This window comes from Diplotaxodon limnothrissa, linkage group LG8 (assembly GCF_057381915.1).
Source record: "Diplotaxodon limnothrissa isolate DT_005_m linkage group LG8, D_limnothrissa_male_GT1.1, whole genome shotgun sequence".
Lineage (NCBI taxonomy): Eukaryota > Metazoa > Chordata > Actinopteri > Cichliformes > Cichlidae > Diplotaxodon > Diplotaxodon limnothrissa.
The window spans coordinates 1,130,887-1,156,059 of record NC_140603.1 but is presented as its reverse complement, the minus strand read 5'-3'; the positions used below and the strand labels follow the sequence as shown (position 1 = coordinate 1,156,059).

Genomic DNA, 25,173 nt, shown 5'->3' with positions numbered 1-25,173 from the left:
GGCTCCAGTACTCGGGATTCTCTGTCCATTATCTGGGAGAACCCCACCTGGTCTGACGCCATGCCTGGGGAGCCAGCTGGGGGCTGTCCTGGGGACCGGTGAGAGTCACTGCACATTTCAGAGATATTTAAAAGATGCCTTCATTAATGAGAAATGTTATAAATGGTTTCATGCAGCTCCTGAAATACACACAAAGTATTTTTCAGTCGGGGTTAAATTTTTAACTTATGCTCCATTTTAAATGCTTTCTCCACCAGCTTTTTTAATGGTCATAAAGGCAGTGTACCGTGCCCAAGCTTGCAGCTCACGTCCTGCTACTTTGTGCTGGACTGTTTCTGGGGCACCTTTGCACAGGCCGAGTCCTGTGATCTACGCTTCGAGGGGTCAGTTCTGATCAACATCTTCAATGTGATGAACACAACTGTTTTTCTGAAAAAGTAACCGATTCCTTTGACATGTCGAAGTCTGACAGGTGTTTATTTTGATATAAAAATATATTTTTTTTAATCAGAATAATCATTCAGACAAGAATACATGAGCTTGTCAGCTTTATCGTTCATTGCTAAATACAAATTCATCTGTTTGGAAGACCTTTGTGGATTATTACTACGTTTAACTGAACATGTTAGCAGGAGCTCTAAATACAGGAGGTGGTTGTTAAACAGCGTCTGAAGCACCCAAACAGTTCTATAAGTAGGACGCTGGCCTTCTTCTTCTGTCTCTACTTAATGTCAGTTCTATAAAACATATTCCTGTCGCTCATGTCGTTTAGAAAAAGCAAGAAAAAAAAATATCACAATATCCAAATTAACTTCAGACTAATGCATAACAGAGTCAGTTTCTAAAAACAGCATATTATTCACTTAAAGTTTAACATGTCCAATATTCAGATTTGCTTTCTGTGCGACTAAAGATGGAGATCAGACTCGTGTCTGCGTTACAGTTGAAACTATAACTACACATTATTGTGTGTTAAATGTGCTTCTACTTCCTTGCTAGATTTTCCCACTAACAGTAGCGGGACACTGAAGTGCGCATTTCAGGCACACAGCAGGTTATGCATGCAGACTGGATTGGACAGATCCAGACTTTCTACAATTGAAGCGCAGATTGGAGATTCCTGTCAGTCTTCTCGTATTAATCTGAAATGGTGAATATGTGAAACATTTTCCTTACGATGTGTTCAGTCTAAAACAGTACCACAGAGTTTGTAGAACACCTCAAACAGTCGAGAAGAGATCTGATACTTCCTCCTCTGATACGGAGCATTATTGGGAATGTGATCAGTCTGAGCATAACGTGAAAATAATCTTCCAAGAACAGACAAAACCACCCGTTGCTGATTTCAGTAAGTGTGCAAAAAACAGATTGTTCCTGTAAACCCAAGCAGTTTGTTCAGGGACAGCCGAGGACGACTGAAAGTGGACAAACACATTCTTCAAGCTGTTACTTGCAAGTTTTTCAAAAATGTTCTCTCTGCTCACTATAGTCTGTTTAGGGCCTGTGGAAAGTACTTGAGGAAGATCCTATAAGCGATCTCGTACGTGTCTCCCTGAGGTTTGGTCGGGTACTTTCTGCCGTTGTAAATGAATCCTTTTTCTATTTGGAATACCGCCTGGTTGAAGGCAGCCTGCTTGAAGGGTTGTCCGCTGTTCAGGCATTCCACCAACGTTTGGACAAACAGGCCCCATCGCTGGGCATAGTAGTCCTCAATGAGCCCCCCCCACTCTTTGCTGGCATAGTCCAGGATCTCACCACTGGGACCCCAGAGAGTGATCTGGTTTCTGGCATTCATGTCATAGAGCTGCGCCTCCTTGTCATCCACGGCGAGGGACCGAGCTCGCTCCAGCCACGTCCCCAACAGGAAGTTTCGGTTGCTACTCAGCAATCGATTGAGCTCCGGCAAGAGGTCATAGACTAGCACACCACCTGCAGTCAGCAACTCTGACAGGTTTTGCTTCTTGAAAGCATCTGCAATATCTCGATAAAAGGACGTAGTCAGTACTTGTAGCACCTCCCGTGTCACATCCACAAGATCGTACCTGAATGTCTCTTTGGACATAAGAGAAGGAGCTGCATCCATGATGAGTTTCCAAGCTTTGTACAAGTCAGCGGGGTCATACCAAAGCCCAGTGTTCATGTGAAAGGATGGTCTGCGGACCAGTGGGCTGTGGTTGTGGTTTCGGTAGTGTGGGTCACTGCAGTTGTAAATGCTGGCAAATAAGAGCCTCCATGCAGCAGTCAGGCTCTCTTGTGTATTGCCATAGCGACGTATGGCATAGAGCGACACCCACTTGGCCAAGTTGACTGGCTCCTTGCGCCAAGCCAGCTCACTCATCAGTTCATACGTCACAGGATTCTGCTCAATGCCTTCTGGTGTCATGCCTATGCCTACTAAGGTGGAGTTTGGGAAATGCAAGGCTTTAAAAGGGCCTGAATTGATGCTCTCAACTGTACCAAACAGCCCACTGTTGCCCCCAAAGTTCTGCAACATACACCAAATGAAGGGCTGCCCATAGAAAGACTCTGTGTAGGAGAAGATTGGCTCGGTCTCTGCAAACAGGTCCAGCACAATCATCCGTCCAAGGGGCACTCCGTGTAGTAGGGCCTGAATCTGGGCTGGTTTCCAGAACGCTGCATCGCTGAAGAACAGCCAACCTTGCATCAGCCAGACTGCCTGGGGATCAACTGGAGAGAAAAACATTTGGATAAGGGCCAGACAATAGACCAGCTCTTGAACATGGCTCAAAATCAGCAGGGAGCTTTAGCAAACTGTCTGTGCAAGAAAATTGTACAACAGGTCATCCGTGGGGCAACAAACTAGGGCAATTATTGTACTTGGACCCAGAAATTGTCACGGTTCAGGCAGCTGATTCAAACACTCACCTGCTGTCATTGAGGCAAAGACTGAGCGACTGACTGCAGACAGGTAGGCGGGGTCAGAGGAGGGTGGAGTCATTTCATTGAAGGTGTCTGTGCTGTAAATGTGATCCGTCCCAAATTGCTTCAGCACTTGGGACAGATACAGGGAACCAATGTGATGGAAAAGGGGGTCTTGTGGATCTAAGACAAGCGAACATGAGTAGCTGCAGTTGAAATGAGACCATGGCCCCAGTCTGGTTACTCTGGCCTCTGGATACAGCCTGAAACACAAGCAAGCAGCAGCAATACTAACTCTCTAGTCACAGAGTGGTTACATGAAATACGTTTGACGGACACAGAGATGCAGTTTGCTGCTACAGGACAAACTAACAAACCAATTCAAACAACTCTGACTACCAGGAAAAAGTGATTAAAGCGTTTCTTTTTTTAAATTCTAAAACAGAGATAAACAAGACAAACACAGTGCAGATGAAAATAAATGGAAAAAAGGCAGCTTCATCAGTAAAGGCAAGCATGTTATAAGAATGCCTGAGCTTTCTTATATCTACATCTCGGGCAGCTAGATTTGACATATTTCTGTATCATTTTTGAATAATACAGATTGTGCTGGGACAAACTACAGATCCAACATGGATCCAGATGGCATGATTTGGGAAATCAGATCTACTGCGACTCCATTTTGGATCCATCGTGCTGTGTAAGTGGACTAACCCAGGCACACATTCATGATCTGTTATGGAGCCTACCGTACTGTGTGGTAGGTCTGGTTCTTTTTATCAGTGGAAAATATCCAGAGTTTCAGAATTGTTGCCTCTTTTGATGAAATGTAATTATTTAATTCCAACATGAAATGCTCAAAAACAGACGAGAAACCTTCTTTATAAGAGACGGTGGTATAGTGTGTTTAAAACAGGCTAGCTGAGATGAACATGAGAGTTCATTAAATGCTACGCCTAATATTCCTAACTTTACTAGTGACAAACACATTTGGCAAGGTGTGATCGTGGCTCAAGAGTTGGGAGTTCATCTTGTAATTGAAAGGTTGCCGGTTCGAGCGCTGGCTCCGACAGTCTCGGTCGTTGTGTCCTTGGACAATACAGCCGTTGTCTACTGGTGGTGGTCAGAGGGCCCGGTGGCGCCAGTGTCCGGCAGCCTCACCTCTGTCAGTGCGCCCCAGGGTGGCTGTGGCTACATGTAGCTGCCATCACCAATGTGTGAATGGGTGGATGTGTAAAGCGCTTTGGGGTCCACAGGGACTAAGCAAAGCACTATACAGACCATTTCATTTTAACGAAGGTAAATGGTCTGGTACTTGTAGCGCCTTTCTACTGAACTTGAGCACTCAAAGAACTTTTTGCTCCCCTCTGGTCACAAATACCTTCACCCAGTGTTTTTATCTGTAGTTAACCTCTATCTAACACTCACACAGACACGTCACGATTCAGCATCTCACCCAAGAATTATTTGGCACAGGAGGAGCCTGAGATCGAACCACCAACCTGTGGATTAGTATATGACCCGCTCTACCACCTGGGCCATAGTCACCCAGGTGGCGACCTGTTAGTAACTTTTACTGCAATGATCAATGTCTGCTGGGTTTTGGTGCCAAATGACTGTCTCGGGATATTTGCATAACATGATTTCATTGGCTAGCAGTTGCATTTGTGTGTTTGAATAAAAACACGTGTGCTCTGATTGGCTGGCACTTCCAAAGTTAAACAGCATGAGCAAAGCGGACCAACGGATCCATAGTTCAGTTTGGCAGCTCGTGACGTCACTCCAACCAAAGCGAATGAGAAGCGAGCGTGTCAAAGCCTGAAACGCATCCATGTGAATCCTGCCTCACAACATCCTCAGAGCTTTCTCAGCCTCAGGTCGAGATCACTGTGTTTCCTTACATGTGGCATTACCAGCATGCGTATGGTGGTAAGCACAAAACTGATGGCTGCGCATGTTAGATAAACGCGATGTATGTTGCATGTGTACTTGTTTCTTTCACAAGGTAAGAATAAGACTCAGTGACGGTGTAACAGAGAAACAAAGATCAGTTTGTCAGAAGGACAGTAACAGCAAACACGGACTAGATTTAACTACATTCAAGTAAAATTAGTGATGCTTGGTCTTCTTGATAATATTTCACTACATGTCAGGAGGTACTGGCCATTTTCTTCACAGTCTATTTTTATCCACTTTGTATATTTATTGACTTTACAGCATTTGTACTTCAAATCACAATTAACCCCAGAAAATCTATTATTTTGAGCCTCAACAATGCTGTTTATGTGGCAAAGTAACAGTAACATCATGAACACACAGGCAGACTGCATTGCTCATTAAATTAACTGGTCAAGTTGATAGTTAGTAGTTGCAGAACGTCTCACTCCTATCAACACTTTTCATGTTAACTTGCCCCACACTCTAGTCCCAGTGCTGTAACGGCAGATAATCATCACACATCTGTAAGAAAAATAAATACCCGCAGCCAATCAGACTGGTTCTTGTAATTATTAATGGTAGCACTGGTTTGGCTTTAAGTACCTATAAGACTAAGTTTGCTGTGGCACAGAGCAGAAAATGATGTTGAGACATAAAGAAGAGTGACCTGAGGACTCCCTTGGGGATGTTTCCAGAGAAGGCCGGCAGCACGGGGATCATGCCAAAGGATCTCATCCGCTCTAAAATCTTAAACTGGAAAAAGTGAGGAAAAAGTGATGTGAGATGATTGAGTCCACAGCAGCGTCTCAGCGTACATTCAACTTGGTTTAAACACAAATGGTTTTGGTCCATTGACATGTTGCTGTGTTGAGGTTTGATTACTTGAAGGTAGAGCTGGTTCACGTGCCAGGACTGCGGCAGAGGTCCACCAAACTTGAACAAGTTTGCCATACGGTTCCAGGCAAGGAACGCCGGACCGGAGAAGAACTCTTCTATCTCTGACTGGTTTAACCCGAGAGCACGGTAAACCTAAAAACAACAAGAGCAGCTTCTAAACACTCACAGTCAGCATTTTGTATCTAGTCCCAACTTATTTCAGTGTTAAGCAAAGTTTCCTAGACGTCTTATGTACTGGCTTCTGGCTGAGCCTGTTCTCCTCCAACTTTAACTTCTTCCCCGTACTGCTCAGAGAATTATGCCAACCAGCTGTTAAACACACTACAGAACTGAAGTACAAAAGCTGATCTAGTCCTGATTCATATCATTGCAAGAGCTGAAGAGAAAAAAAACATAGCTGAACTTTCAGACTTCCTCACCTCCTGCCACAGGGCTTCTTGGCCAGTGAAAGCCAGCGGCAGATTGATTCCATTCAGTGCCATCCAATCAATCTCTCTCTCCCATCTCGGCCAGTCCCACCACACGGAGGAATAACTAAAGGTGCAGACGTTCTGATAGTACCGGAATCTAGATACACAAATATGTGGCTTAGAAATGCATTTTATTTAATACAGAAATATAATACAAATGTAGTATAATGGTGTGATTATAGCACGGTGGTTAGCACTGTTGCCTCACAGCAAGAAGGTCCTGAGTTCAATTCCACCATCAGGCCGGGTCTTTCCGTGTGGAGTTTGCGTGGGTTCTTCCCGGGTACTCCGGCTTCCTCCCACCGTCCAAAGACATGCAGTTTGTGGGGATAGGTTGGTGAAAAATCTAAATAGGTGTGAATGGCTGTCTGTCCCTGTGTGTTGGCCCTGCGACAGACTGCCAACCTGTCTCGCCCTACGACAGCTGGGATAGGATCCTGAAAACGATAAGTGGAAGCTTGATGTGATGGATGGTGTGATTGATAGTTTGCAGTGTTATTGCTGTATTAGAACGGGTTCTTTTCCCAATAACCTGTAAAGCCAAACTATTCTGCTTGATAAATGTGATCGCTGAGCTCTATATCATGTTTTAAAGACATGATGATAAAAACAGTTTGTGTTAATCAGTTAATCAGTAAAACTGTAATACTATTTATGTGTCCTCAAAATATACTCTAAATCACACAGCCCTGCCCCTCCTTCACTCTGCAGCTCTCCTCACATTCAAAGTTCTCCAGCAGAATGAAGGGAGGCACCAAAGTCTGAAGGTGTGCATCAACTTAACACTGCAAGTGAATTGTTGTAGTGGTTGACAATGCTGATTTGTTGAAAAAAAACACCTGGAGAAAGAGGTGGCTGCAAACTGTTGTGTTTCTGTGACTGCCTGGCTGTCCTAGGAGGAGGGATTTGGAGGTATCCAGGTAACCTCAGGGTTAAAACTGGGTAATACAGCCTAATAGGCTAGAGCCTATCACCTACAGTGGGGCAAAAAAGTATTTAGTCAGCCACCGATTGTGTAAGTTCCCCCACCTAAAATGATGACAGAGGTCAGTAATTTGCACCAGAGGTACACTTCAACTGTGAGAGACAGAATGTGGAAAAAAAATCCATGAATCTGTAACGCAATCTGTACTTACGCCAAACCTTTAATGTGTGGAAATCAGGACTGTTGACCTTGGGCAGTTCACTAGGTGTCAGTGTCATCAATTTCACCCCGATGTTTAACCCAGAATCACAGTTTCTCTAAAAATAGGTTACAAGAAATCAAATGTATCCCAAATACCTGTATCCTGTCAGAAGCTAGTTTCGTAAAGGAGATTGGTAGTAGCTGCTCCACCACAGGAACAATAAGGCTTCCAGCACACAATGGACACCACACTTACTTAGCATAAACACATTTATTTGACACAATTTTAAATAATAAACCCCCTTTTTTTTGTAGTGTCTTTCCACTCAGTGTCATAAGAAAAATAAAATAAATAAATAAATAAAATCAAATATGTATCCTTTAAGGTCCTTTGGCCAAAAAAAAAAAATCACCTGAGCTCAGGGAAAAATAAAGCGCATCGTTGGGGCCCTTTGAATTGTTCCTACCGCTCTGTTGGAACGGTGTAGCATCCAATAATAGCATCCAGCAAGCAGCAACGACCATCTATTTGCCAGGACGGTTCGGCAGAGTCATCAGATGAGGACTTCCACAAGGCAGTTCATCCAGTAGGATCCAGGGCACCAAAAGGGCAAACAAACCAGCCTACACACAAGTGTGCAGAAGAATTAACTGAAATGTTCATAAGTCTCAGTACCACTGACTCAGTGTCCATGTCACTAACGGCTTATTTAACAGACTTACCATTATAATAATACAGGTTTGTCAAAATACAACATAACAGAACATAAATGCAGTTAACAATGCTTATCAATGCTGTTCTCTTAGGCATAACATAATAACACTGTAACTGACCTCGTGTCGGCCGCCATTTCAGGACATTAGCTAGGCTCACTTAACGGCTAGCTTGCTAACAGTCAGCCAATAACACACGTTATACAATATTTAGCCTCTTTCTTAACAACATGACAGCAGTAGATTTGATACCTCGCTGCAATATAATAAGGCACAAAACATTTCATACGAACATGAGCTGCACGCTAACTCACCAGAGGAGTTCGTGTAATGGCGAATGCTGTCGGACTCAGCTCCGCTTCACGTTTGTAACCGCTACAAGACTTTTTCCTAACAACATATTAAATCATTAGCTTCACATATAAAAGGTTTTTAAAACTATTTACAGCAACTCAAATGTCTACTGTACCCGAATTTCCAGCTCGTAGAGGGCACGAGAGCAGCATGCGCCTCATCGGATGAACGGAAGGAAAAACTCTGTAGCTGGACTAGAGAGTGGCTATGCGCACGGCACAGTGGTGCGTTCAGTGACCACAAATAATCAGAAATCCCATACTCAACCAATGATCTGGGTTACACTCTCCCCCTCTAAAGTGCATGAGTCTCTGCATGCACACTTGACTTAACAGGTGTGTGAAGGAAAGTGCTCTGAGAGAATACAATTGCGAAACTCTGACAAAAAGGAACTAAGAGCCAAAATTAAAGGCTCACCTAACTCATCATAAGTTAGTTTACGAGGTTGGCGTCTCTCTCTCCCAGAACGCCGCAACTCTACTGTCTCTGGCTCTAAACTCCGCTCAGCAGTGTCGCTGCTTCCTTGATTCATTTCAACAGATTCTGTTTGTTCAGGAATGTCAATAACAACCCAACCTGGACCTTCATCAGATGGAATGGGAGATGTGGTCACCTCATTGCTTTCTGAGTGTAACAAAGGCTCAGGTTCAGAAACATGACTGGGTGTTTCTCGTGCGTGTGACTCGTCTTGTGGCTCTGCACGGGGCAAACTAGAATGCACATCCCCAGTGGACAGCTGAGGTGTGATAACCTGCCTTTCAGTCTGGATAAAAGGACCTCTGGTTATTATTTCTGGAACCGCAAAAGCTGGACACACTTCGTCCTCATCACTGTATACCTCATCTTCCTGACCATCAGGGTCATCAGAAGATTGTACTTCTCTTTCGGCTTTGTTTCTCAGTTTCTTCCCTTTAGAGGACCCATGAGATCTGCTCCCTGCTATTTCTTCCACAGGTAAGAACCCACACGGTAGAAGGAGATCCCTGTGTAAGGTGCGTTTTGGTCCGTCTCCCAACTCGGGTTCCACAACATAGACAGGGCCATCATCGATTCGTTTAACCACAACATGTACTTTCTGTTCCCACCTGTCTGAGATTTTGTGTTTACCTCTGACACTCATGTTTCTAACCAAAACCCTGTCACCTGCACAGAGCTCGGCCACTCTAATCCTCTTGTCAAACCTAAATTTATTCCTTTCTCCGATCTTCTGGGAGTTTTTTGCAGCTAGGGTGTAGCTCTCCTCCAGACGTTGACGAAGGTTGTTCACATACTCTGAATGAGACTTATGGTTGGCATTTTCAGGTTGGATACCTAAGACTAAATCAATGGGTAGTCGGGGTTGTCTGCCAAACATCAGTTCATAAGGAGAGAAACCAGTTGTGTCGTTCCTCGTGCAGTTATACGCATGAACTAAGGGTTTAACAAAGTCCCTCCAGTGAGATTTGTCTTCCTCTTCCAACGTACCCAACATATCAAGAAGCGTCCGGTTAAACCTTTCCACCGGGTTTCCGCGAGGATGATAAGGTGTAGTGCGGATTTTGTCTGCTCCTATCAACGCACATAGCTCTTTGATTGTGTGAGATTCAAAGTCTCTACCCTGATCACTGAGTAGACGACTGGGAAACCCATAATGAACTATGAAGTTCTCCCACAGAGCTTTTGCAATGGTCCTGGACTTCTGATCTTTAGTTGGCACTGCCACAGCAAACTTTGTAAAATGGTCAGTGATAACTAATATGTTCCGGGTGTCTCTGTTGTCTGGCTCAACTGACAAATAGTCCATACAGACGAGTTCAAGCGGGTAAGTTGCTATAATATTTTCAAGAGGCGCTGCCTTCTGAGGCACTGCTTTCCTCCTGACACAGCGTGGACACTGTCTGCACTTCTCTTCTACAGACTTTGTCATCATTGGCCAATAGAATCTGGAACGGGCAAGATGCAGTGCTCGTTCAAAACCAAGATGACCAACTTCATCATGCACTCCACGCAACGCTTTCCCTCTGAACTGTTCAGGTAGGACTAACTGCCATACAGTGTTGTCTCTATTTGTCCATTTCCTGTACAATACTCCATCTCTCATTTCGAGTCTTCTCCACTCCTTGAGAAGGAGCCTAACATCAGGAGCTTCAAGGTTTTTTTCTCTGAAGCTGGGCTTTTGAGCTCTTTCAACGAAGGTAATGACACGTGAGACAACCGGGTCATCCCTCTGAGCTTTATACCAGTCAGAGCTTGTCATAGATGGTAATGTGTCTTCTCCAAATACATCCGCAACTGTTGAGGGATCAACAGCAAGAGACTCTACAGCCAAGGGTTGTTCTAGATTTGAACAGTGCTCGATCTTTGACACCACAAGATGGCGTTGACATAAGGCAGATACCACCTCGTGACTCATCTCGTTGCTCACCTCTAGAAGACGGTTTTTCATGTCATCAACTCTCTCCCTTTCTTTGATGAAATCCTCATCTTCAAAAGGAGGAGCTTGTGGTCGTCGGGACAGCCCATCTGCATCGCGATTGGCATGACCGGCCCTGTACTTAACGGTGAACTGATAAGTAGACAGCGCAGCTAACCAGCGATGACCAGCAGCATCTAACTTTGCAGATGTCAGTACATACGTGAGAGGATTGTTATCCGTCACAATGGTGAAGTTAGCGCCATAAAGGTAGCTGTTAAACTTCTCACAAACTGCCCACTTCAAAGCTAGAAATTCAAGTTTGTGAGTGGGATAGTTTCTCTCACTTTTGGAAAGTCCCCTGCTTGCATAAGCCACAGCTCTCAGCTTCCCGTCCTGCTCTTGGTAGAGCGCTGCACCCAAGCCTTCACGACTGGCATCAGTGTGCAGGACATATGGTAGCTGTGGGTTGGCAAAAGCAAGGACAGGTGCCGATGTCAATCTCTCAATCAAAGTCTTAAACGCATTTTCACATTCAGGTGTCCACTCCTCTCCAAAAGGTAAGTTAATGTTTTATGGTTGTCTGAAATGTTCTCCAAGATACACTTTACCCCTCTTTTTGGGTGAGTAGTAACCAGCCGTGAGACTATTTAAAGGCTTTGCGATCTTTGAGTATCCATCAATGAATCTCCGGTAATAACCGGCAAAGCCTAGGAAACATTTTAACTCTCTCTTGTTTGTAGGACGAGGCCATGTTTTCAAAGCTGAGATCTTATCAGGATCTGTGTGAACTCCTTGGGCATCAACCACATGGCCAAGGTACTTCACCGAGGGCCTAAAGAAATGACATTTGTCTGGGGACAGCTTCAACCCAAAGTCCCTCAACCGGTTCAGCACCCTCATGAGTCTCACCTCATGTTCCTCCAGGGTGTCTGAAAACACAATCAGATCATCCAAAAACACAAGTACCTCACTCAAGTTCAAACCCCCAACACACTTCTCCATCAGTCGTTGAAACGTACTTGGGGCATTTGTAACGCCCTGAGGCAGGCGATTAAACTCGTAAAACCCAAGAGGACAGACAAAAGCAGTTTTAGCTTTATCTTCCTCGGCCATCTCAACCTGATAATAGCCTGATTTGAGGTCCATGACCGAGAACCACTTGGCACCACTAAGGGCCGTGAAGGTCTCCTCAATGTTTGGGAGGGCATAAGCATCCCTAATGGTCCGTGCGTTCAACTTGCGGTAATCAACGCACAACCTGATTGAACCATCCTTTTTACGCACAACTACTATTGGAGATGCGTAGGGGCTCTCTGACTCCCTAATAACCCCTGCATTAAGCAGTTCTTTGAGGTGTTGCTTGACAGCTTCTCTGTCACTTGGGTGGATGGGCCTCGACCGTTCCTTAAACGGCGTGTCATCGTTCAGCCGAATGTGGTGTTTTACCACAGTGGTGTGACCATAAGACAGATCATCAACCGCAAACACTTCTGAAATAGACTTGAGCTTGGTGGTGATGCGCTCTTTCCATTCTTCAGAGATGGGTGACTCATCAAGATTAAACTTAAGCTTCTCTCCATCAAACTTGTCATGAGAAGAAGCATTTGAAACAGGCACCAGGGGTGAAATGTGCTGGGCTACACATACCTGGGCAACTGTACTTCCTGGTTGCAATACAATACTATGCCCACTCAAGTTCTGCAAGACGACTGGAACCTTACTCTTAGCTTTGTAAGGGATGTCTATCAAAGCAGTTTCAAGAAATAAACCACCAGGTAACTTGTCGTGTTCATTTGGTTCAAGGACGAAACTTACGTTAGGAGTGTTCTTTCTCAGCCTAACATCGCCCATTAAACAGCACTTGTGGTTGGCAGGGATGGTGACTGGTACTTTCCCGTGCAACCTCACTGGGTGTATGTGGCAATCATCCATTTGTTTAGCCAAGTGCTGGAGAACCAGTGCTACATCTCTGGAACACAGTCTGTGAAGGAAATCTGGACCGTCACGTTCAGATAACTTATCATGGAGTCTTAACAGTGCATTGGTACCAATCAAAACTGGTATTCTGCTGTTAAAATGGCACTCAGGCACAACAAGAGCCAAAACAACCAACTCTTCCTCTTTGCCTGTAATGTTGTGAGGAAAAGTGATGTGGGTCTCAACATAACCAAGGTAGGGAACGTGCTGTCCACCTGCACCCTCAATCTCAAGCAATGCTTGAATGGGCTGAATGGGGAGATGTGCCAGCTTATCCTTGTGAAATGATTCGGAGATTGTAGTGACTTGTGAACCACTATCCATGATAGAGTTGCATTGCACACCCTCAACCAAAACAGAAGCTGAACAACGAGGACCTATCAGACCGGGTGGCAAGCGGGATTGGGAACTGAAATCTTGAACCGTTGTCTGGGTCTTTATTTTGCTCTGAACATCAATTCTTTGGTCACTTGAGGCGGGATTAATGCTGGTCTCAGCTCCTGGACGTCCCACAGCAGGAGCCGCTACAAGTTTAAAGCAAAAGGCTCAGTAACCTGTTGGGCTTGGAACCTTCCTTGCTTTTCCTTTAACTCAGCATTCTTCTGGCGGACTAGTGCCTGGTTGGGTTCATTTGGGCATCGAGCGGCAATGTGGTTATCTTCACCACATCTAAAGCAGAACCATGCTTTTGGCATAGAGTGAACCTTAACTGGTCTCCTGGCGCTGCTATTTCTTGCCGTAAGGAAGTCTTTGCCACTATTATTCTCTTTAGGACATTTTTGGTTCTGAGTGAGCTCTCTGAGTTGTTTAGACAACTCATCTATTTTGCTTTCAAGTTTAACAGTTTCTTCTTGCCTCTGTTTTAACGCTGCACTAAGCTCACTGTCAAAAGGAGAATTCTTGGACCTTTGACTCAGTTTCTCTACCTGCTTTGAAAGCTCATCCATTCTCCTCTCAAGCTTAGATGCTTCGCTCTGCTTTGCAGTCTGTGTCGGAACGGGCTCATCATCATAGGAGGGTACATCAAAAATGGAGTGGGCATGTACAGCTGCTTTTGTAGCACCCAGATGTTTTTTCATCCTGTCTAGCTTTGCAGATCTACGACCTTCCTCGGTCCTCAACATAAGGAGTAGATCTGGGAATGTTGGTGGACTGTTCTTTTTGTTTTCTAGTTGGAGAGCTATAATGAGACTCTGGTCCCAGCAGCCTCTAATAAACTGTCTGAGTAGGTGTTCGCTCAAAGTTTCGACAGAGACTCCCCCTCTAGAAATAGCTCGAGTAAGGAGGCTATGGAGTCTGTTCAAATATGCTGAGGGCTTTTCTCCGCTATTCTGGTTGGAGCTGAGAAAGGTTGCAAATAACTCTTCTCCGTCCTCTACAACACTGAAAGCGGAATCGAGCTGCCTAACATAAGCCCTGGGTGGTGAGCTCACACCAAGCAACTTAACAACATCGGCTGCTGGACTTAGCAAACTTTCAAGTATTTTCCTAACCTTTTGCACATCACTAAGAGAGCAATCACTGACAAGAAGGTCCACTTGTGTGCGCCATGTTTCATAGTCTACCTCACCATTGGGCCTAGGAGCACGGCCAGAAAAGGTGCGCAGTCTGGTTTGTGTAGACCACGGGGCTGTTGAGTCATTTCTGATAACGTGCTCAACAACAACTTTTTGAATCTGAGGTGGGTTAAGGAGACTGTGGTCGATATTAACAGGGTTCACCACAGCACTATCAGGTGCATTGTGGGTCTGTATGTAGTGATTAGGTTCATCATGATCACTAACTACAGTGTCATGGAGGGATGTGTCCCCATCCTGAGCTGTGTGTGGCTGTGTGTCAGGAATCTCAGAGTTATGTCGAACTTCTTTGACCTCACTCTGAATAACACTCAAGAAACCTGCTTTACCACTATCTCCAACAGCCTTCAGTTCTTCTAAATATCTACGAGCTAACTCCTTGCCTACCTCTTCCTGAGCAACATCTCGAATGGTTTTGACAGACCAACCGATAGAAGAATCCTTGGGGCTCGGCAAGTCACCTAAGATCTGGGGGTTGATCTTGGAAATGGCTTGATCGGACAAATATTCTATCAGGACTCTACCCTCTGGCTGGTTTGATTCATCTGGAATTCGAACTATCCGAGAAACTTTACCATTTACTGAAAAAACACTAGCAATGTCATCATCTGTGTAAATCCCTTCAACGCCAGTCACAAAAAGTGAGCACTGGCCATCTACATCAAAACGTCTGCAAAGATCCATGTCCAACACGATAGGGTCAAGGAAAAATGAAAAGGTAGGTGTTGTGAGCTGGAAAGTCAAGGTGCTACTTTTCACCAATCTCCTGGCTGGCTCGCCACTTGTAACGCAATCTGTACTTACGCCAAACCTTTAATGCGTGGAAATCAGGACTGTTGACCTTGGGCAGTTCACTAGGTGTCAGTGTCATCAATTTCACCCCGATGTTTAACCCAGAATCACAGTTTCTCTAAAAATAGGTTACAAGAAATCAAATGTATCCCAAATACCTGTATCCTGTCAGAAGCTAGTTTCGTAAAGGAGATTGGTAGTAGCTGCTCCACCACAGGAACAATAAGGCTTCCAGCACACAATGGACACCACACTTACTTAGCATAAACACATTTATTTGACACAATTTTAAATAATAAACCCCCTTTTTTTTGTAGTGTCTTTCCACTCAGTGTCATAAGAAAAATAAAATAAATAAATAAATAAATAAAATCAAATATGTATCCTTTAAGGTCCTTTGGCCAAAAAAAAAAATCACCTGAGCTCAGGGAAAAATAAAGCGCATCGTTGGGGCCCTTTGAATTGTTCCTACCGCTCTGTTGGAACGGTGTAGCATCCAATAATAGCATCCAGCAAGCAGCAACGACCATCTATTTGCCAGGACGGTTCGGCAGAGTCATCAGATGAGGACTTCCACAAGGCAGTTCATCCAGTAGGATCCAGGGCACCAAAAGGGCAAACAAACCAGCCTACACACAAGTGTGCAGAAGAATTAACTGAAATGTTCATAAGTCTCAGTACCACTGACTCAGTGTCCATGTCACTAACGGCTTATTTAACAGACTTACCATTATAATAATACAGGTTTGTCAAAATACAACATAACAGAACATAAATGCAGTTAACAATGCTTATCAATGCTGTTCTCTTAGGCATAACATAATAACACTGTAACTGACCTCGTGTCGGCCGCCATTTCAGGACATTAGCTAGGCTCACTTAACGGCTAGCTTGCTAACAGTCAGCCAATAACACACGTTATACAATATTTAGCCTCTTTCTTAACAACATGACAGCAGTAGATTTGATACCTCGCTGCAATATAATAAGGCACAAAACATTTCATACGAACATGAGCTGCACGCTAACTCACCAGAGGAGTTCGTGTAATGGCGAATGCTGTCGGACTCAGCTCCGCTTCACGTTTGTAACCGCTACAAGACTTTTTCCTAACAACATATTAAATCATTAGCTTCACATATAAAAGGTTTTTAAAACTATTTACAGCAACTCAAATGTCTACTGTACCCGAATTTCCAGCTCGTAGAGGGCACGAGAGCAGCATGCGCCTCATCGGATGAACGGAAGGAAAAACTCTGTAGCTGGACTAGAGAGTGGCTATGCGCACGGCACAGTGGTGCGTTCAGTGACCACAAATAATCAGAAATCCCATACTCAACCAATGATCTGGGTTACAAATCCACATGGTAGGATTTGTAAAGAATTTATTGGTAAATCAGGGTGGAAAATAAGTATTTGGTCAATAACAAAAATACAACTCAATACTTTGTAACATAACCTTTGTTGGCAATAACAGAGGTCAAACGTTTACTATAGGTCTTTACCAGGGTTGCACACACAGTAGCTGGTATTTTGGCCCATTCCTCCATGCAGATCTTCTCGAGAGCAGTGATGTTTTGGGGCTGTCGCCGAGCAACACGGACTTTCAACTCCCGCCACAGATTTTCTATGGGGTTGAGGTCTGGAGACTGGCTAGGCCACTCCAGGACTTTCAAATGCTTCTTACGGAGCCACTCCTTTGTTGCCCGGGCGGTGTGTTTTGGATCATTGTCATGTTGGAAGACCCAGCCTCGTTTCATCTTCAAAGTTCTCACTGATGGAAGGAGGTTTTGGCTCAAAATCTCACCATACATGGCCCCATACATTCTGTCCTTAACACGGATCAGTCGTCCTGTCCCCTTGGCAGAAAAACAGCCCCATAGCATGATGTTTCCACCCCCATGCTTCACAGTAGGTATGGTGTTCTTGGGATGCAACTCAGTATTCTTCTTCCTCCAAACACGACGAGTTGAGTTTATACCAAAAAGTTCTACTTTGGTTTCATCTGACCACATGACATTCTCCCAATCCTATGCTGTATCATCCATGTGCTCTCTGGCAAACTTCAGACGGGCCTGGACGTGCACTGGCTTCAGCAGCGGAACACGTCTGGCACTGCGGGATTTGATTCCCTGCCGTTGTAGTGTGTTACTGATGGTGACCTTTGTTACTTTGGTCCCAGCTCTCTGCAGGTCATTCACCAGGTCCCCCCGTGTGGTTCTGGGATCTTTGCTCACCGTTCTCATGATCATTTTGACCCCACGGGATGAGATCTTGCGTGGAGCCCCAGATCGAGGGAGATTATCAGTGGTCTTGTATGTCTTCCATTTTCTGATGATTGCTCCCACAGTTGATTTTTTCACACCAAGCTGCTTGCCTATTGTAGATTCACGCTTCCCAGTCTGGTGCAGGTCTACAATACTTTTCCTGGTGTCCTTCGAAAGCTCTTTGGTCTTGGCCATGGCGGAGTTTGGAGTCTGACTGTTTGAGGCTGTGGACAGGTGTCTTTTATACAGATGATGAGTTCAAACAGGTGCCATTCATACAGGTAACGAGTGGGGGACAGAAAAGCTTCTTACAGAAGACGTTACAGGTCTGTGAGAGCCAGAGATTTTCCTTGTTTGAGGTGACCAAATACTTATTTTCCACCCTGATTTACGAATAAATTCTTTACAAATCCTACCATGTGAATTCATGGATTTTTTTTTCACATTCTGTCTCTCACAGTTGAAGTGTACCTCTGGTGCAAATTACTGACCTCTGTCATCATTTTAGGTGGGGGAACTTGCACAATCGGTGGCTGACTAAATACTTTTTTGCCCCACTGTATTAGAGTGAGAGGCAGGGTCGCACCCTGGACAGGTCACCAGTCTGTCACTGTCTTGAACAACAGTTAACACCTTTGAGTACAAAGTTGTTCCTTGAGTCCATACAGTCCAGACCTAATCAGCATCGTTCACTGTCATTCCTTCAGCTGTCCTGTTTGTGAGCGGTTGGATTCAAAGCCACTCATGAAGTACAGAGTTACAACACCAACATATAAACTTTTCATATAATTCAATTTTATTTACAGGGCACCAAAATCACAACACGGTGCTTAAATATAGCACTGAAGTTTAAACAGGAACAGTCAAAAAGAAAAACACATAAATAAAGCTACAACACTTCAACTGTTCCAGTGAAGTGAGAGTGGAGGCCTGGGTGTAGACACTCCCTGTATGATGCTGAAGGATTACACACTGCTCCCCACAACTATGTTACAGACATGAGCAAAACAAACTGAACCACACATGCTGCCGATGGTTCAGCCCAGCCACTCTGCACATGACATAGCTGCAGTGAGCTGATCCGGGTCTAATGCACAACAGACAACTGAAAGGAGAGTCCTTTAAAGGGCCTGGCGGCAGTACAAGTGCTCAGAGAAAACAATGACAAATGTGTGACAACGCTCCATTTCTCATGCACCCGGGTTCGTCCTGTGTGTAGTTTGAACCTGTCACAAAAGCACTCGATGTGCAATTGTTCTTAGGTGACGGAGAACTATAAGAACCATCGACTGTCGTGATGCCATCGGGGGCTGTGACTGCAACAGGTCCACTCTGTGGAGAGCAGTTCCCATGAACGACTGAGAGGAGCTGGTGAACATCCAATGTAACGGGTGTGAAGTGGATTTGGTGGGAAAACATTTTTCTTAGTTATGTACATGTGAACTGTAATTTCATCTGACAGCAGGACTGGGATGCTCTGTAACATCACCAGTGGTGAACCTCCCAACCAGCTGTCTGTGACTACATGGAGCTTAAACCTGAACGGGAAAATGTGACATGACATGTTTGAGGATTTTTGTTTGTTTTTTTAATCCAAGTCTAAAATATATAGTGAATTAAAAATGTAAAAACTCCAGTAAAGTAAAAAGTGGACAATGGCTGTGTCAACAACAAATAAAGAACTGACAGACTGAGATTTGTTTACCTTCCTGTTACATGTTAATGGAGCTGTGACACTATGAGTGCAGCGGCCTAAAACCTCTGTCCCCCTCTGTAGGGACCAGGGCCCGTATCCCTAAAGAATATTTGTGCAAAAAGTGGCTCCTAGCGGCCAAATTCTAAGAAAATTCTCAGAGTCATGACGTTTTCTTAGAATTTCCCCTAAAAGTGACACGACAATCCCAGTTAATATAAAAGCTATTCCTCAAGATTCCTAGCGCTTAAAAGGGCTCCTAAGGCGAGATCTGCTAAGAGCAGGGAAGAGGACTTTTAGTGGCTTAGGAGTTCCCCTAAGCAGCTGCACAAAATGGCCAACAGAAGAGGCAGGAGAGATGTCCTGCAAACACTGGATGACAGGGAATTATTGAGATGCTACAGATTGGATCGTGCAGGAATCATGTTTGTGGTGGATCTCCTTAGAGATGCAATTACTTCACCAACTCGACGCCACAACGCTATTACACCGGAGACGAAAGTAATCACAACCCCGAGGTATTTGGCAACCGGGAAAATGCAACAATGCAGCAGTGATGACTTGGGTCTGCAATCACAGACATTGCTAAAAGCTGAGCCATGTTACCCTCGTTAAGACCACACTGGACTTGTAACGTTGTGATTTCTACTTCATTAAGGACAGCCTCTTGAGATAGGCCATCTTGTTTTCAACGGGGTCCATATGGGAGTGAAAGTACAAAATATGCCAGCTAGGATATTTATATGAGCAAATAAGACACGAATCATTATTTGAACAGGGTGTAATGAGTTTAAGTTTTCACATATTTTAGATTCTAATGGCTATAACCCCTATTCATTTTCCAGATATTTTCTTGAATGTGAAATATTATTTACAATTACAGTCAGCATAAGATTAGAGTATATAATATGTTTATTGATTTGAGGGTACATCCTTTGCTCATTATCACCAAAAGCTCATTTCCATCAAACTTGTAGGATCAACCAATCACGGCTTTTGAAATGATGACTCATACCTAGCAACGGGGTCAACCACACCTCCTCACTAAGATAGGATTTTCCATCCATTCCTTGCTCAGAGTTCACTGAAAATGTTCTTGAATCACTTCTAAGCTAAAACTCCTGGCAAGGAATTTTTAGGTTAAGTTAGGAGCTCTCTGAGAGGATTCTCAGAATCTTTAGGGATACGGGCCCTGGCCATTATTTTGGGAAAACTAAAAATATTTAAGTCACGTAGCCAATGACCTGTGAATGAAATAATGTTTTATAGCTTCTTATACTCTCACTATACTCTCACTATAAGGCTTTCAGGAGCAAAGTGAAGGAGGAGATGAAAGCAGCACAGCGGGAGGTGAAACGCTGCCTGAGGGAAGCAAAGGACACCTACAGGAGGAAGGTGGAGCAGAAGTTGGAGAGGAACAATATGAGGGAGGTCTGGAATGGTGTGAAAACCATCACAGGCCACAACACCAAGAAAAGCACAGTGGGGGGGACTGTGGAGAAGGCAAACGAACTCAACAACTTCTTCAACAGGTTTGACCAGCCCACAAGCCCCCCACCCTCACCCTCACCTTCACTACAGAGTCCAATCCCCACTCTCCTACCTCCTTCGCTTCCCCCCCTTCCTGACACCATGACACCCCCCTCCTCCAATCCCTCTCTCAGCAGCAAGACATCTCACCCCCTCCCCTCCCCCCAAACATCTCCCAGTGTCACAGTGGATCAGGTCAGGAGGCAACTGAGGAAGCTTCGCCCCAGAAAGGCAGCAGGCCCAGACAAGGTGTGTCCTAGGATGCTAAAGGCATGTGCTGCTGAACTTGGGGAGCCGCTACAACGAGTCTTCAACCTCAGTCTGCGACTGGGGAGAGTGCCCGCCCTATGGAAGACATCCTGCATCGTCCCGGTCCCTAAAAGGAACCGGCCCAATGAGCTGAATGACTTCCGACCGGTGGCACTGACGTCACATCTTATGAAGACTCTAGAGCGGCTCTTCCTCAACCTCCTCCGACCACAGGTACAACATGCCCAGGACCCACTACAGTTTGCATACAAGGCGGGTGTCGGAGTGGAGGATGCCATCCTGTACCTCCTACACAGAGCCCACTCACACCTGGATGGGGGAAAAGGCACGGTCAGGATCCTGTTTCTTGACTTTTCCAGTGCCTTTAATACCATCCGGCCCTGTATGCTTCAGGAAAAACTGAACAGGATGGAGGTGGACCCCTGCCTGGTGGCTTGGATCTCCGACTACCTCACCGACAGACCACAGTACGTCAGGCTGAAGGACATCACGTCTGACACAGTGGTCAGCAGCACAGGAGCACCACAGGGAACTGTGCTGTCCCCTCTTCTCTTCACCCTGTACACCTCTGACTTCTGCTACAACTCTGAATTATGCCATATTCAGAAGTTTGCAGATGACACAGCCATCATGGGGTGTATCTGGGATGATCAGGAAGAGGAGTACAGAAGTCTGGTGAGAAACTTTGTCGCATGGAGTCACACAAACCACCTGCAACTCAACACCTCAAAGACTAAGGAACTGGTTGTGGACTTCGGGAGGTCCAGAGAAGGTCCACTGCCGGTTCAGATAGAGGGGGAGGAGGTGGAGGTGGTCAACAAGTACCTCGGGCTGTGGGTGGACAATAAACTGGACTGGTCATGCAACACAGAGCACCTGTATAAAAAAGCCCAAAGCCGACTGTACTTCCTCAGGAGGCTGAGGTCTTTTAACATCTGCAGGAAGCTCCTGAGGATGTTTTACCAGTCGGTGGTTGCTGGAGTACTTTTCTATGCTGTGGTGTGCTGGGGGAGCAGCACAGCAAAGAAGGACTCATCCAGGCTGGAGAAACTGATCAGGAGGGCTAGCTCTGTGGTCGGCATGAAGCTGGACACTCTGGTGACAGTGGCAGAGAAAAGGACATTAAAGAAACTGATGGACATTATGGACAATGCCAGGCATCCTCTGCACACGGCCATTAACAACCAGAAGAGTCTGTTCAGTGACAGGTTGCTTCTCCCAAAGACAAGAACTAACAGACTTAAAAACTCCTTTGTCCCACACGCCATCAGACTGTTTAACTCCTCTCTGGAGGGGAGAGGGAGGGGAAACAGGAGGACAAAGGAGGGGGGAACAACTAAGCTGTAGTGCCTCTGCACCTCACTGTACAATACCTTGTGCAATACTTTTTGTAAATAGTCAACAGTGCAATAGACTCAATACTTGAAATGTGCAATTCACTTGTATTTTTATTTTTATTCCTATTTATTCTATTTATCCCCTTTGTATATTTTATTTATATTTGTCTCTGTATTTATTTATATATATATATAACAGTTCTGTAACTGTAACTTCGGTCGTTGCTGTGCTGTTTGGAAGTCGAATTTCCCAGAGGAACCCACCCGAGGGATTAATAAAGTTCTATCTTATCTTATCTCTTATCTTATACTCACAAAACACACACTTCTAGGAGTGAGACAAACATTTCACCTTTAAAATAAGAATTCTTTTAAAATGCATGTTTTTTTTTGTTGTGGTTTCTTTGTTTTCCTTTTGTTTTGTTTGTTTGTCTCTTTTTTTCTATGTGGTTGTATTTTTTTTTGTACCACGTTCAAAATAAAGATTCAATTCATGTAGCAGATGTTGCCCACACTTCAAGTTCTGGGGGTCTAAACGCATTACAGCTGATCCGATGTCTGTGTGGGGAAAGCACACACACTTTCTTTCCTCCTGTTGTTTGCTGTGTGTGAGGTCAGGAAGTGTCAGTTTGTTGTCTCTGACATGAAAATGAAACGTGAGCTGCTCACAGTTTGGACACACGGTCTAACCAGGTGAGACAGTCACAGAGGGCTTTGACACCAACCTTTGTAAGGACTTGGCGCATTAAACGGGTCCCTCGCAGGTCTCTTGTAAGCCTGCAGAAACCTTTGTGAGGACGGTGCGGGTCACTGACCTGTGCGGGGTGCTGATGCGCAGGACGCCGGTGAGCTTTGGCAAAGGTCTGGGCAGATCCAGCTGATTCCCGGACCAGGAAACGTGGCAGTTGCAAAAATACTTCAAATAATTATAAATCCCGGAGGCCACGGCCACCCCGGTGCTGCCTGTGGCGACGACCTTGTTGTTTTTGGTGGACCTGAGCTCGCACACGTCCAGGCTGTCGTTGGAGAGGCTCCCGTTGATCGACACGATGAACTCGGCCGATCTGTTCCCCAGCAGCCGCCTCAGCAGCTCGGTCACCGCTCTGCCCTGCGCTCGGTCGCTGGCTCTCGGTCTGATGTGGTCCAGAGAAGGAAACCTGCAGCGTGCGCTCACACACAGGCTCCAGACGAGCAACAGAGCCAAGCAGCAGCCGCTTCCGCCTGACATTTTGAGCCCTGTCCACGGGAGACACTTTCCCACCGTTGCATAAGTTTAAAAACGAGTTTATTTGTCTATTTGCGGAGAACCCGGAAGCGTCGCTTTACCAAAAGCCTGCTGGCCAATCAGAGAAAGCGCTGCGGCCTCCGTTGACTGTCAGCCAATCGAGTGTTGTTTCCTGAAAGCTTTTTGGCACGTGATCAGTTTGTCACATGACAGTAAACTTAGAGAAGTGTTGTGCGAGTTACTGTTAAACTGTTAAAGCCAGTGTTACCGACGGCACCGACGCTTTAAACACAGCTCAGCAGACTCACAGCGGTCATAGCAGCAAATATACAACAAACATCAAGCACTCAGAAAATCAGTGTAGAAACAGATATGCTGGATAAATAGACAAGTATAGAGATATAGGTGTAAATATAAAAAGAATAGTATGTGTCGTGGTGTACAGTGACAGTGGGCATTGAGGTGTTCTTAGTTCTGTTCCAAATGTGTGGATCTGACCCAAGTGGGTGAATTAAAGAGTCTGATAGCAGCAGAAGGAACGACTTCCTGTAACGCTCCCTCAGACAGCCAGGCTGAAGGAACCTGTTGCTGAAACTGCTCTTCAGATTGTCCAGTGTGTTATGGAGGATGGGAGTCACTGTCCATGATTACCAGCAGTCAGCAGTCTGTCACCGATCACCTCCTCCAGGGTGGAGAGCTTCACGCCAACAACAGACTCGACCTTCCAGATGAGTTTGTTCAGTCTGTGTCCTTTGCTTTGATGCCTGTACCCCAGCACGCCACAGCAAAGATGATGGGGTGGCTGTAGCTCAGGTGGCAGAGCAGGTCAGCCACTAATCAGAAGGTCGGTGGTTCGATCCCAGGCTGCCTCCTGCCTGCATGCCAAATGTCCTTGGGCAAGAGACTAACCCCATGTTTGCCTACTGGTGGTGGTCAGAGGGCCTGGTGGCGCCAGTGTCCGGCAGCCTCGCCTCTGTCAGTGCGCCCCAGGGTGGCTGTGGCTGCAATGTAGCTGCCATCACCAGTGTGTGAATGAGTGTGTGACTGGGTGGATGACAGGATGTAGTGTAAAGCGCTTTGGGGTCCTTAGAGACTAGTAAAGCGCTATATAAATGCAGACCATTTACCATTTACCATGGTGCTCTCAACAACAGACTGATGGAACATATATCAGCAGCCTGCTGCACCATGCAGGGAAGAGCAGCGTGTTGTGATTCATGAGCTGAATCATCATTAATGTGTACATGAACACTGAGTTGAACTTTCCATAATGATTAGAAATTTGTTTTGACATGTTTCAATTTATTTTAGTTTTTTAGTTATTTATTTTATCTTATCTCATTTTAATTTTCTTTACTTATGCTTTTAGCATGTACAGCACTTTGTGAACTCTGGTTTTATGTTAAAGTGCTTTATAAATAAAGGTGGTATGGTATGGTATGGTATTAGTCAACACAATAAAACATGCTTCAGCTTTTCATGCAAAACAAAAAAGCAGCATTTTTGAATCAGAGTGCAGCATCAAGGCAGTTAAACGTGCGATACTGATCTGCTCAGCAGAGGCATCACCTGTAATGGTGTAACAGGTGGAGGCCTGACACGTTTCCCCTCATCTTTTCTGACATAGAAATAAATAATCACCAGTTTTGCATTTAGCTAAACAGTGAGCCCAAGGATATTTCAGCAAAATAGTCCACGTCATCAGCTTTTTACTTTTCAGGATGTCTTTGA

The 25,173-nt window shown here is 45.1% G+C and overlaps 2 protein-coding genes across 3 annotated transcripts; both read right to left on the bottom strand.

Moving 5' to 3' along the window:
- Positions 1-564: 564 nt before the first annotated feature.
- naglu (N-acetylglucosaminidase, alpha) lies at positions 565-23,495 on the bottom strand. The gene is made up of 6 exons (XM_085361142.1): positions 23,033-23,495; positions 6,135-6,282; positions 5,701-5,847; positions 5,486-5,571; positions 2,887-3,143; positions 565-2,688 (listed from the first exon to the last, which is right to left on the bottom strand). The coding sequence occupies exons 1-6, from the start codon at positions 23,443-23,445 to the stop codon at positions 1,484-1,486; spliced, it is 2,256 nt and encodes a 751-aa protein (XP_085217268.1). The 5' UTR covers positions 23,446-23,495; the 3' UTR covers positions 565-1,483.
- LOC146626090 (uncharacterized) lies at positions 6,850-10,804 on the bottom strand. 2 transcript variants are annotated; one of them, XM_085361144.1, is made up of 2 exons: positions 8,495-10,804; positions 6,850-8,415 (listed from the first exon to the last, which is right to left on the bottom strand). In XM_085361144.1, exon 1 carries the CDS (start codon positions 10,802-10,804, stop codon positions 8,708-8,710), a length of 2,097 nt encoding a protein of 698 aa, XP_085217270.1. In that variant the 3' UTR covers positions 6,850-8,415; positions 8,495-8,707. The 2 variants fall into 2 exon arrangements, with proteins under 2 accessions (XP_085217270.1, XP_085217269.1); XM_085361143.1 differs by having other exon boundaries at positions 7,301-7,935; positions 8,340-10,804.
- Positions 23,496-25,173: the final 1,678 nt, after the last annotated feature.